Raw genomic sequence first — 13299 nt, 5'->3', positions numbered from 1 at the left:
GAGAAGGGAGAGGGGGCAGCTTGAATAGGCCAGAGTAATGGGCTGAGTGGTGAGAGCGAGAGGAGAGAGGGGGGGGGGGTGGATGATGTTTGGTGTGTGTGTGTGTGTGTGTGTGTGTGTGTGTGTGTTGTTAAAGCGCCCAGTCAGCCAGGCAGCTAGTGCATCACTGCTGCTTTCTAGTCTTGTACTGCAGAAAGTTCTGCCCACAGGGTGCTGACACACACGCACACACACACACACACACACACACACACACACACACACACACACACACTAACACTGCACAGTTTTATCACGGTTGGGTGAGTGTTAGAGCCAGACGAGTGGCATTCTTATGACTTATGCACCCACATAGGCTGTCACACACACACACACACACACACACACACACACAGACACAGACGTGCAAAAAGAGCCCTTTCTTCGTACACACACACACACATGCATTTTCATTGTTACCAATAGTGTTATCTCAGTTTTTAAACCTATGGAAAGACAGTCTGAGTAATGTCCCTGCCTTATACAGGCTGCTACTGAAAAGCTTTCCTGATTACAAAGTAAATTGAATATTTAACGTTGTCCAATAGCACATCGTCTTGACAATGCTGACCTTTGAGACATTGGAGAGCCGGAGAGTCTAAAATTGATAAATAAACAATTACATCTCTTGAATAACCATGAGAACCCTATTGTACTGCTAACTCCACAATGCTCAGAACAAAATGTAAGGGAAATGGAAAAGCATTGTTACTAACTGGAGCTAGCATGTGCCTGGCCTGCTAGCATGTTAGCTGTTAGTAAGTTAAGTAAGTTAACTAAGCTGCGGATTCACCATGTCTCCAGCACCGCCTGTTCCTGTGAATCTCACTGTGCCACCGAGCCTTAAAGGACAGCATTAAACAGACTCAAGCTAATTTTAATATCTGGTGAGGGGGTTAAGTTCAAAGCCACTATTCAGTGGTCAGGATTTTAACAAAGAAATGAGTGTCTGTGACATAAATTGAAATTAGTGCCAGAGACTTAAGCCACTGGGAGGAGCTCCCTGGAGTTAAGTTTTCCCTATCCCCTCTTCATTTGTCATCATCACTTACTATGCACTCACTTTTTAATAATCACATTCATGATACAATGTCAAACTTATGAAACTGCCCAAAGCGAACAATGGTGAGACACGTACTCGTCAGCGTACAATATGAACCATGGAGATTTGGTCTGAAAATTTCCAGAAAACCTTCTCTCCAAGTGACAAGCTTAGAGCTTTGGGACTACTATTGAAGCTGTACTATTAAGCGAGACACACGCACACAAAACAGCTGCTGTTTGAGGTTTTCTGAGGCCAAATCGGCACCCACAAAATATAGAACAGTGTGTTCTCAGGATGAGATGACACTAACACACGCAGCCGACACACCTCTATTCACTGATAGATGATTCAAAGACATACACAGGCATATCTAGGCTGGACTCATCACGCTTCCCCGTATTTGAGTGTTTTTTTGGTGTGGACTGTCATTATTTATAGTTCACTGAAGCATCAGGCCTGACTGTAGTAGTACTGTTTGTGCTTTCTCTCTCTCTCTCTCTCTCTCTCTGTGTGTGTGTGTGTGTGTGTGTGTGTGTGTGTGTGTGTGTGTGTTTGTAGCTGTGAAAATAAGATAATCTAATTCAATAGCTCTTATCTCTAATGGCCACAACACCTCTAGTGCATACACACACACACACACACACACACACACACACACACACACACACACACACACACACTGTTAAATGTTTTTAAGGTGTGTGTGTGTGTGTGTGTGTGTGTGTGTGTGTGTGTGTGTGTGTGTGTGCGCTCGTTTAAATCCTATGATGTGAGATACGGGATGAGGTTTCTTCTTTTCCGTCTCTTTCTCTTTTCTCTGGCTGTCTTACCATTCAGTTTTCTATAAGCCCCTTCGCCAGTCTCTAGGATACCAACCAGTTTCCGTAGCAACCAGGCTAGCCGGCCACCTCCATGGAACACGCAGCCATGCGGTCACCTGACCACCTATCTTTCACATGATTGGACGCTGTGTTTTGGCCACCTCTATTCACTTGCTATTGGCTGGAATGGGGGCCCCAACAAATTCTCTCTCCTCTCATTTTCATACGCTTACTCTGTTTTCTCTCTTCTCCTTTTCTCCACCTCTCCTCTGTATCTCTTCGCCCCCTCCCCCTCTCCTTCTGTCTCACTCTCGCTCAGCAAACAGAGGGATTGTATTACATCAGCATAGTGCTACAGTAACTGCTTGTATTCATGTTTGATACTTCTGCTTTGATGGAGATTCAGCTTAAGAGCATTAGCCAAAAAAGGCTAGAAAGGAAGAGCAAATTCATCCTTTCCAGACTGAGACCGTTTGCAATAAATAAAAAGAGCTCATTGTAATGTAGCAATCTTGTAAATGTATAAAGATGTATTGTCATTTTACAGAGGCAATAGCTTGGTATTGGTATCTTTGACATATCCAGAGCAATTATCACCCTGAATGTGTTGTCTTCTTTGGTACATTCATTTCAACACAACTGCAGACATAGTAAACTACTCTGTGCATCCTTGTGATTGAGATTGTTCTTGACCCACCATCACAGATGATCTTGTGACTCCCTGGTGTTCATGACCTGCAGGTTGAGATCAACTGATTGCCACAGCTCTGAATAGTCAACTGTTTTTTGTTTAGTTTTCTTGTCTAAGGCTGCAACCACCAATTATTTCATTAATAATTTATCGTTAATTGGATATTTCCTTGGTTGTAATCATTTTGTTTATAAATGTCAGAAAATAGTGAAAATAGTGCCGACTATAATTTTCCAGAGCCCAAGGTGGCATCTTCATATTTCCCTGTTTTATCCAACCGTTACTCCCAAACCAAAGATATCCAGTGTACTATCTTATATGACACAGAAAAGCAACAAATCCCCACATTTGAGAAGCCCTCTGTGGACTTCTTGTTTCAGCTCTCTTTTTGTGTGTTATAATGTTGGATGTCTGGCTGAAAATGGAGTAATATGGATTAGCCGTGGAACAAGTCAGAAATTAAAACAAATCGGAACTTTAATTTGTTGAACTCATAATTGAATGTTTAATCTGCCAGCTGAAAAGCATAATGATAAAACATGATCATTTATTGATAATGACTTCAAACTACTTTTCAAAGTTTATATTTTTCTTAAAAGTTCTAAAAAAAAAAATCATATTTTACCATGTCCTCCATTTATTCTGTCAACCTGGAGCAAAATTCTAGCAGCAGATGCAAAGCAGCCCAGTTGTACTCCTCCTGAGCAGCTTCTTCCCACTCCTCCTATGATCCCCAAGCTCTCCTTTTCCGGGATGTCATGTATTTTTCATGAAGTCTCCTCCCAAGTTGATCATGCCTAGAACAGCTCTAAATGGAAGTGCCTTGAGGGCAATCTTAACCTTAAGCCCCCTCAGCTACCTCCCTTCAGCTGCTGGATGGAGCGGGTCACTCTTTTCCAGGAGAGACTCTTGGCCCGAGATCTCAGTTTCTAATCCTCATTCCATCGTCGTTACACAAAGACATTGGAGATCACTGGTTGATGAAGCCAAACAGCAAGAGATGCCTGGTTAATGTCACCAAGCAAAACTGTCTTGGCTTTGATATCCTGCCCATAAATATCAAAAACAGGCTCATCCCAGTTATTCCGCGTCATGCCTACTTTAAATATGCTTTCCTTAAGAATGCAAACATTGTCCTTTTTCAAGAGCTGCAGTAAGTGTGCAGGGACTTTGGCACAACACAGGTGACAGCAGGGCACTAATATACACACACACAGGCAGCACACATCTATAATGTGTATAATTAGCCTGCTAAACTGCCAGAGAGCCAACACCCAATCATAGGAACGACTGTTCTTCACTTGTTTATCTTGGCTTTATATAACAGCTCTCATAGTCTCCCATGTGCAGACAGAAATATGACAATCTATTCTACAATGTCTGAAGCACAGACAAAGGTCGATCAAGCAACATTCTTTTAATGTTTCATCTGGGTTCATTTGATATTCACCGTATGTTGGTGAGTGTCAATGTGTGTGTGCTTCACCAGTAGGCTCGGAGGACGAGGTATGTTTGGAAAGTGGAGTGGTGACAGCTCACTGTTGGATCTAAGTATAGATGAAGTGTGAGAAGAAAGAGACAGTGAGTGACAGAGAGGCGGATTGGACGAGAGACTGATACTCCAAAGACAGAGAGAGAGAGAGAGAGAGAGAGAGAAGGAGAGAGAGCTGAGAGCACGACGGGAGACAGTTAAAGAGAGAGAAAGAGGGAGAGGAGTTTGCTTGAAAAAGACTAAAGAAAGTCTGAGGTGGGAAAACAAAGAAACAGATACGGAGAGAAACTCAAGACTTATTGATCCCCGTGGGGAAATCAGGTTGTTTTAGCAGAGCAGAATTGCTGGGGGGGAAAAGTCAAATCTAATACAAGGATGAAACGGAATAAATAAGCAATGCAAGCTATAAAAAGGAAAGGAAAAATAATGAACATTATTCATCAACCCATCTTAAGGAGACTTGAAAGGATGGGAAACTGGATCACCTGCTGTACAAGTGTGGATTAACTTGAAATGACTGTCTTCATTATTTACTGTATATATAAGTATGACATAGTGTAAAATGCAATGTTTGTAGTTCAAATCACAGAGCCACAAAGAACACAACACTAAACCCTCCAGTTAAAGAAAACATACAATTCATTAATTATATTATGTGTGAGGCTTTGGGTTTGTTTTTTTAAGACGGATGGAGGTCATGATGTGTGTGTGGGTGTGTGTGTAGGTGTTTTCAGGGAGTGTATTCATTTTTCTCTCGTGACCCATTTCTCACTGTCATGCAGTGATTACACTGGATGTGGCAGGAGGCTTTATGTCCTGACAATAGCAGGTAAAACGGTTCATTTAATATTCTCAGATAATGTTTGATATTGTGTGTGTATACACAACTGCCACTGATGTGATTGGTCGGTGTCTGGGATGCAGCTTGTATCTTGGTGAGTGTGTTGTTGATCTAGGTGTGTAGATGGACACACACACACACACACACACACACATTTAAGATGTAATTGAATGAAGCGTTGCACACCTTTTGTTTAAACTGCAGAACAGCTGCAAAGGATCGCACCCCTTTTAAATCAGGAATATGGGGTGTTGGTCTGTGTGTTTGTGTGTGTGTGTGTGTGTGTTAGTGGATATGTGCAGGTGTGACAGACCAGACCAGAATATCTTCATACCTCTACATAGCTACCACATAGCTTTAACTTTTTGATGGAATAAAAGTAATGTTGTACAATTATAGATTATTGTTCATAGATGTTCTGCATAACACTGGCTGCATAATCAATATCAAAGTCAAAACTCTGACATACATGTTGGTTAAACTAAAATGACGCAACATTTCCTGCTAGCATATCTTTGTTGCACCTTTGTTTCATGTCTTACTCCTCTCTCCCTGTGTTTCCTGTCTATATTCGTACTGTCAGCTATCCAGTGCAGGCAAAATGAAAATGCCGAAATTTACATGAAAATAAGAAATTTATTTTTTTAACACCATAACTTTTAGCCTCATTTGCCTTAATTGTCTTAAATCCCACTGAAATGAAAGTGTTTCATGATAACATTCGATACAACAGTCAAAAACTAAGCTCAAACTCGAAGCGAATGTTCTCCATCGGGGCTGTGTGGGTGTAGTTTCATCAGATTGACTGATTGACTGTCACCATGAGCAAACTAGATTTTGAATCAAATGTTACTAAACCCCGATGGGTGTAGCCTACTTAATGTTTTTCAAATTTAGCCCACCAAAACACAAATGAAGAAATATTCCGTGTAAAATAACCCAAACTGTTTTAACTTGAAAATGTTGAGTTTACGTAGGACCCCACTGATTATAGTATGAAGCTATTTGAGAAAATGTGGTTTTCTGGGCTGTATTTTGTCATGTTCAGCTGTAGTTTAAACATTTTGATAATCCTCTTAGCATTTTGGTACACCTACTGCTGGTAGCTGGGTACCAGCTGTAGAATTGATGAATCAGTTACTAATGAGCAAACTGGTGGCTCAGACTCTCTTCAAAACAACTACGAAAACACAGCCAGCAGAGATGATGCCTGTCAAATGAAAAAATCTGAGATTTCACATCAGATATCAGAGCCCACATGGTGTGAACACATGCTCATGAAGCTTGCTGCACATCCACCATTTGCTGCCGCTATTAGTTCCTGTTTTTGGAGACCTATCACTACAACGCTGTACTCCACAGTAGGTGGAGACTGACAGCACCCTCATGAATATACCATCCTGCACCTCTGTGCACAAGCAGAGACAAAGGCTTTTGCATACATAATGTTTTGTAACACACTCATGTACATGCTTAATGATTACATGCAAAGCCGTGCTTGCTCCTCCTCCTGCTCCCTCCATCTCTTTCTCCGTCTCTCTTGGGGTTGAGGTGGGGACAGTAGGATTGATTTTTTTTTTTACTGCGCTCTGTGGCTGCTATTGACTAAGTGTATTTTAACGATCCACTCATATAACAGCACGCACTGTACATGCCCCATATCCGCCACCTCCTTCCTCTGTGCGTGTGTGTGTGTGCTGTCTTGGGTGTGGTTGCAGGATGCCCCACGAGGGTTGCAAGGGAAGCTCCACTTGGTCAAGGCATGGACCGCACACAGACACACACACACACACACATATATATATATATATATATATATATATATATATATATGTGTGTGTGTCTGCGTATGTGTGTGTGTTAGGGCTCCATTGGGGTAGTCTACAGGAGGGCAGAACAACAATTTAATATTTCATCACTTCCATTATTCAGCAACTGCTACAGAGAGGGAGGGAGTGGGGGAGAGGGTGAAGGAGGTGGTGTGTACTTCAAGCTAGTGAGATACTTTGGCAGCACATCTGACATCTATATCAAAAACATGAGTTGAATTTAATGGATTGAAATGCAGAAATGAAGCAGACAATGATTTTGAGCTACTTGTATACTGAGAGGAAAAGAGAAAAGGGAGGATAGGATGAAGGGAGGAGAGGGGGAGTCGAAAGCGGAGCTGGAGAGGAAAAGTAAAGGAGGGAAAGGGGATGGAGGGATAGGTGAAGGAAAGGGACGGATGATGCTGATGGGGGGGGGGGTGCAGGGCTGAGAGAGAGAGAGAATCAGAGACAAGATTGCATTCCTGGGAAATGAGGATGGTCACCATGGCAACTGCAGCTGAGAGTCACATGATGCAGAGGAGTGGGAGAGGGAGAGCGAGAGGGTGGGGCATGCCGGCAGACGACAGAGGAGGAGAGAAGAGGAGAGACACTGTAATGAGGTGAAATAATAAAGAGAGAAGGAGAAGAGAAAAGTCACGTGTGTGTGTGTGTGTGTGTGTGTGTGTGTGTGTTATTTTCTGTGGACCACTGGATTTCAGTGACGTCATGTGAGGAATGAGAGGAAAGGTTAGACTATGAGAGACGGGGCAGAAAGAAAGAGAAAGAAAGGAGGTGTGATCGACAAGAGAGATTGAAGAAGGCGATCGAAAGAGAGAACTGGAGTCCAAAAATAGAAGGGGGGGGGGGGGGGCAGAGAAATGGGAGCGAGAACAGATTGTTGATAGAGAATGCCAGCCATGTTTTTTTTCTCCGAGTTATCTGATGGCTGATGCTTCACTGTGACGTCAACAACACACAAACACACTCTTTACATGTACATTCTATTGTTACATTGTCATCCTTTTTATGTTTTGCCTGTGTTTTATTCATGCATACTTCTGTCTTGTACGTGTCGTGTGTGGCTGTGTTCCTTTTTATACATGTCGACTTCATAACAAATGTGACTTTCATGTTGCCTATAACATCTGGCCATGGCCACCAGATGAAAATGTATCTTTTCTTGACTAACTCTGGCCCCGTTTTACTCAATCAGTCCACAGATGTTATAGAATATAATACATTAACTAACCCACTATCACACACAGGAAGTTCAGTGTGCAGCGTGTGCGTGACTCAACAGGTGTGTTGTACTTAAGTGCGCTGGCCTTTTTGGATCTGGAATTGGTTGCTTTTGAGTTCTTAAGATTGATTATATGACCTTTCCCATGTGGACAATCTAAATTGAGACTCATAATTTGGTCACATGTTCAGCCTGGTCACTTCATCTGTCTAGCTCTATGATATTCCAACTGTACAGATGTAAGCTAAGCTAGCTAGCAACGGAGGCATCGACTGTAATTGTGTCTGTGCGTGTTCCACTCAGCACATGACTGATCTTACAAGTCGACAGAAATCTGTACCTTTTTCCTCTCAACGGTACATTCATGCAGAAGACGCAATAAGTGTGCATTTTTTCGAAACATTTTGAATTTGTTCGGACGCATCTTTGCAATTCCCATCCAATCCCATCTTTCCATTGACTTTGTATGCAGTGACACTTCCTCTAAAATTCGCCTTGTCTGAACACACAGTAAGTCATATGTTCTATAGCGCCGTTTTTCATAGTTTTACGATTAAAGTCACTTACGTCAAAAACTACAACCACCTACTGTAAAGCAGTACACACTGACAAAATGTGCATGTGAGAGAGAAGAGATATTTTCTGTTCAGTAATGTGTATTACATGATGTTCTTGTTCAATGTTTGATATTAGTTGGCCCAGAAAAGCGTCCTGAGGTCTGTTACTTCTGAAAAACACACTTTATTTAACTGTTTCATGTGGAATTACATCACTCAGCGGTCAATTCATTTTGTTTATTTATAATTAAATTAGTGTGCCAAACCTTGGGCCAAACCACATCACTCATTTGTTACTGCAGATGGCCCGAAATTACTCAAGCTTGTAATGAAATAATTTGAAGTCAGTATTTCATGTCAGATGATTAATGCCGTTGATAAATGGCTGCACAACAAATGGGATAATGCATCAAAAGGTGACCATGATGGAAAAATCAGCCCCCTAAGGGGTAGATACAAGATTAGATGCATCTACTTTACGGCTACTTTGCTTACATAAAAAAACTCCCATTTAGTGCATTTACATGCAGTCAAGCAATCTGGTTATTGTCAGCTTCCTGCAGCAACTTCATCTCTTAAACGTGATGTAGGAGGAACCTGGTTTCCTTCATCGGGTTGGGGGATTAAAAAAACACAGCACAGCTACATGTCTGCTGGGGAAACTTCTTAACCATGTTTACAATTCAAATCAAGTTTGTGGGCTCTAGGGATGGCAGTGTTGGTCTGTCTGCCTGTTGACAGGTCCACCACTTTGGTACCGACAGAAATATCTCAACAACTATTGGAGCAACATATTGGCCGTGAAATTTGGCACAGATATTCATGTCCCCATCAGCATGAATTATAATAATTTTTGTGATCTCCTGACTTTTCATCTGGCACCATCATTAGTTCTATTTTATTATTTGTCCAAGACTTTGGTTTATGACTAAACACTGAATACACAGTGATGCAAAACTAATGACATTCCCAACAGCCTTGTGTTTAGTGCTTATTAGAGTAGCAAACATTAGCAACATGCTCAAGTCACCGCTGTACAGGCTCACAGAGCTGCTAGCGTGGCTGTAGACTCTTAGTTTATATTTTACATGTGCGGACTAAAACTACATCGGAGCAATAGCAACTTGCAATCTGATCACTGGCGAACTGCATGTGAATAACTGTTTTTCGCAGTTATCAGGTTGTTACAGCGTATGTAAAACATACAGTTTTATCAGACATTTGTGATTACTGAAAATCTATTTTCATACCTTAGTGGTGGTTTGCCTTTACAGCGTTTTATACACATACAGTATTACAGATGGCTCGATTTGTGTCTCCCTAGATAAGAGTGGGTAATTTAATTGGGCAAAGGTTAAAAGATAATTACTTTCCCTGTTTCCTTGACAACTGCAGTGTGATAGTGTTTGTGTGTGTGTGTGTGTGTGTATGTGTCGAAGTTGGAGTACAAAGATGGCTGCCTACAGACAGGAGCATTTCCACTGTGCTTGTCTGAACAGTCCATTACTGTCACACGCACACACACACACACACATGCACACAAATACTGACCCTATGCCTTCCAATATGTCTTCTTAGACTGGGCTGTGGGTTTTAAGTGTGTCTGTGGCCCACTGCCCAGCGCTTTAAACTGGAACACACTCTGGACGCACACAGACACATTTACACACAAACAGGAAACAGGCTCAGTTTCTTCTCACACTGTCCCTCATTCATACACACACACCCAGATGAACACACACTCTCTCGTTCCATATCAGGCATTGTGTGGCTGCTGACAGAGAGGACAGAGCATCAGTCGCAGAGAGGAAGCTGGAACAGAGCTGGAACAGAGCTTTACTCCGCGCTGAAACACATTTACATCAAATCAAATCCCTTCAAGTGGGATCGGCGCCTAGTAGAGGACGCCAGATGGAGAGAGTTTGAAAGAGAGCATGTTCGGGGTGTCATGGTGTCTCAGCAGACTATGGACTGGGGCTTTAATGGACTCATGGACATTGTCACTGCTGCAGCTCTTTTTTCAAAGACAGTAGTGACTGCAGTGTCAGAGGGCAAATGAATCACATTCAGCTCCTTCCATGTTTATCTGACAAATTTTGTCAGATAAATGTTTGTCAAATAGTGTTTCCATAAAAGACCAGTTACACTGAGCCAAAGAACTGTGAGATACACTTTGGGCTCTATTTTCCTGGAATAGGACGCAAATGACCGCAGACGTTGGCGCAAACCAGGCGCAGCTGGTTGCAGCATGGAGAAGAGGCTGAGTACATTATTAGGAGAAGGAATACAGAATCAACAGGTGGAGTCAGAGCGGGCCTCAGTAACGACCAATCACGTGAGCTCCTGTCACCCCCTTTAAACGCAGCAACAGGCGAAACAGAGATAGAGAGACTGAAGTCTCTGAGAGAGAAATACCATTCATCTCCATGAAGCGCCCTAAGTTATGTTATATATATCACCCCAAATATGCTGTCAATGGTAGAATAAACAGGCAGTTGATGTTTATGAGTGTTTATTAGTTATTTGTGCAGCTGCTGGAATATCTGCATGACTGGTTATAGTTGTGCAAACAATTAATACAGGATAATTAATTTAAAATTTAAACTCTGCAGTTCTTCTCCTTCTATGCATATCTGAAAATGCTCATTTTAAGTCCAATGAACATAAACGTCCTTATTTATTCAACGGAAAATATCTTTAAATAAACAAATGGAGACTTGCTAGTCGGTGTTTAGAAAAACACACAATGTCAGTTATTATTAAATCCAGAGGTCTCATCAGAAGATTTAGATAGTTAATGAAGTATCCAAGTTTCTCTTGTCGCCCCCAAAAGTATCCTGTGTCCTGAGCTTTTGTTTTCCCTCTCCAGCAGCAGCTCTGAGCCCATATTTGATTATGGGTCAGGTCAGGTTTTTTATTAACACGTTGGGAATTGATTCAGAGATTTCGGTTCAGCGGGTACAGGTTTGCCACAACTGCAAACATTATGGTTGGAAGTGGCAAAACAGAAAACGATCCCCTTGACGTGACAGCGAAAATATTTGGACAGATGTTTTGTGATTTTGGAGAGGTCTGTGTGCCTGGGCCTCCGCCCGCTACATCCACAAGAATTGCCCTGTGTCAGCAGTAAGAGGTGGTCTGAGCAGGTTTTAACTCAAACGCAATTTCGTGCCAAAATGAGCGCCAATATGGCACGGCACCACCTAATCAGCATAAACACAGCCTCAGCACGCCTCTCCTCCCACCTTGGCGCAAACAGATTAATTTGGTGTCAGGAAAACAGGCGCAGACCCAAAAGAATAGACTTGCACCTGAGGAAAATTGCATAAAAATGGAGTTTGCTGTAGCGCTGGCTTTACACCTGCAGGAAAATAGAACCCTTTCTCTTTTTCTCTCTCCAACACACACCCTGAAGACTGCAGACCAAAAGCCTTTATTCTTCCGTTGTTTTGTTAATCCCATTCATAAGACATGTTGTTGTCCTCTAAATCTCGTTTCAGCATTGTCTATTTCCACCGCATTGATTAGAAGAGAGAGACGGAGGGTGAAGGGCTGATAGAAAGTGGTTGTGGTTGATAATCAACCTTGTTCATTGTCAAGCAGTACACGAGTACATGGAATTATTTATGTAGCCAAGCCACTGAAATATACAAGTCACGTGAAACCTACTGTACCCCCTCAGCTGAACACTGTACACTTTACCTCCACAAAATGACCACTGGCAACATTATAGTTACGGTCATTAAAACCAAGGTTACACAAAGAAGAGTTAGCCGACATTAGCTTCTTGCCGATATATCTGATCTGTCAGGTGATAAGTAACAGGAACTAGTATAGGCCAAAGATATGTTTAAGGTCATTTGGAAACAGTGACTTCATTACATAGTTGGTCCACCAGAGAGCACCAACAAGTTCATTTTTAGCCGTGCTAGCGGCAGGGCTCTGGGGATGGCGATGACGGTCTGCCGGTCAGTCCACCAATTTGGTCCAAATATTTCAACAACTATTGGATGGATTACTTTGACATTTGGTTCCAACATTCATGTTCCCCTCAAGATGAATTGTAATAACTTTAGCGATCCCTTCACTTTTCTGCCAGCGCCATCATCAGGTCACAATTTGTCCAATACTTTGGTTTATGACCACATTCCTGCAAAGCTAATGACTTCTCATCGGCCTCAGCCATACTTTGTGTTTTGTGCTAATTAGCAAATGTAAGCATGCTAACATGCAAAACTAAGATGGTGAACCTGTTCACCATTGTTCACTAAAATGGTGAACCTGTTCAATATTTAAATATTACCTGCTAAACATCAGCCTGTTAGCATCATCATTGTGAGCATATTAGCATACTGACGTTAGCATTTAGCTCAAATCTCCACTGTGCCTAAATACGGCCTCACGGAGATGCATCTTAATTCTTTCAAATATAAAATAAAACAGCATTTGTTGATGTTTTTAGTTTGTAATATTTTAGAAATGATGATTGTTTAATCCTACCCCTGCAGTGGACTAAATTAAATGGATTAAATGAAACTATTTACATAGTGCGAGGACTGTGCCCTAACAATACTACCATTTGCGATTACTCAAACAGTTTATAATAACATCAAATACAACCCTTAAGACAGTACAAATGTATATACCTATATGAGAAAACATAAATCAGAGTGCAGCTAAAACTTAAAGCCTCAGTTGGACCGTGCTCCTGTGGTTTCCTCTCATCTTTTCTCGTGCTGAGTGTGAGCAGAGTCAGGCTGAT

At 41.8% G+C, this 13299-nt stretch overlaps 1 protein-coding gene across 7 annotated transcripts in view; it reads left to right on the top strand.

Annotated features, from left to right (window-relative positions):
- Positions 1–13299, top strand: part of gnao1a (guanine nucleotide binding protein (G protein), alpha activating activity polypeptide O, a) — an 87666-nt gene that overhangs the window by 40901 nt on the left and 33466 nt on the right. The window contains exons 4-5 of one of the 7 annotated variants that reach the window (XM_070907987.1): positions 4271–4284; positions 4895–4925. The exons of 3 other annotated variants lie outside the window; for them this stretch is intronic. In XM_070907987.1, the coding sequence (XP_070764088.1) occupies positions 4271–4284; positions 4895–4925 (45 nt within the window). Of the gene's footprint in view, positions 1–4270; positions 4285–4894; positions 4926–7062; positions 7110–10468; positions 10489–11386; positions 11447–13299 lie in introns of all 7 variants that reach the window. 3 more of the 7 variants (XM_070907984.1, XM_070907986.1, XM_070907989.1) reach the window with 3 other exon arrangements.

Source organism: Enoplosus armatus, chromosome 6 (genome assembly GCF_043641665.1).
Source record: "Enoplosus armatus isolate fEnoArm2 chromosome 6, fEnoArm2.hap1, whole genome shotgun sequence".
Lineage (NCBI taxonomy): Eukaryota > Metazoa > Chordata > Actinopteri > Centrarchiformes > Enoplosidae > Enoplosus > Enoplosus armatus.
Note: the sequence above shows the minus strand (reverse complement) of the source record. Positions and strands in the feature narration are given on the sequence as shown.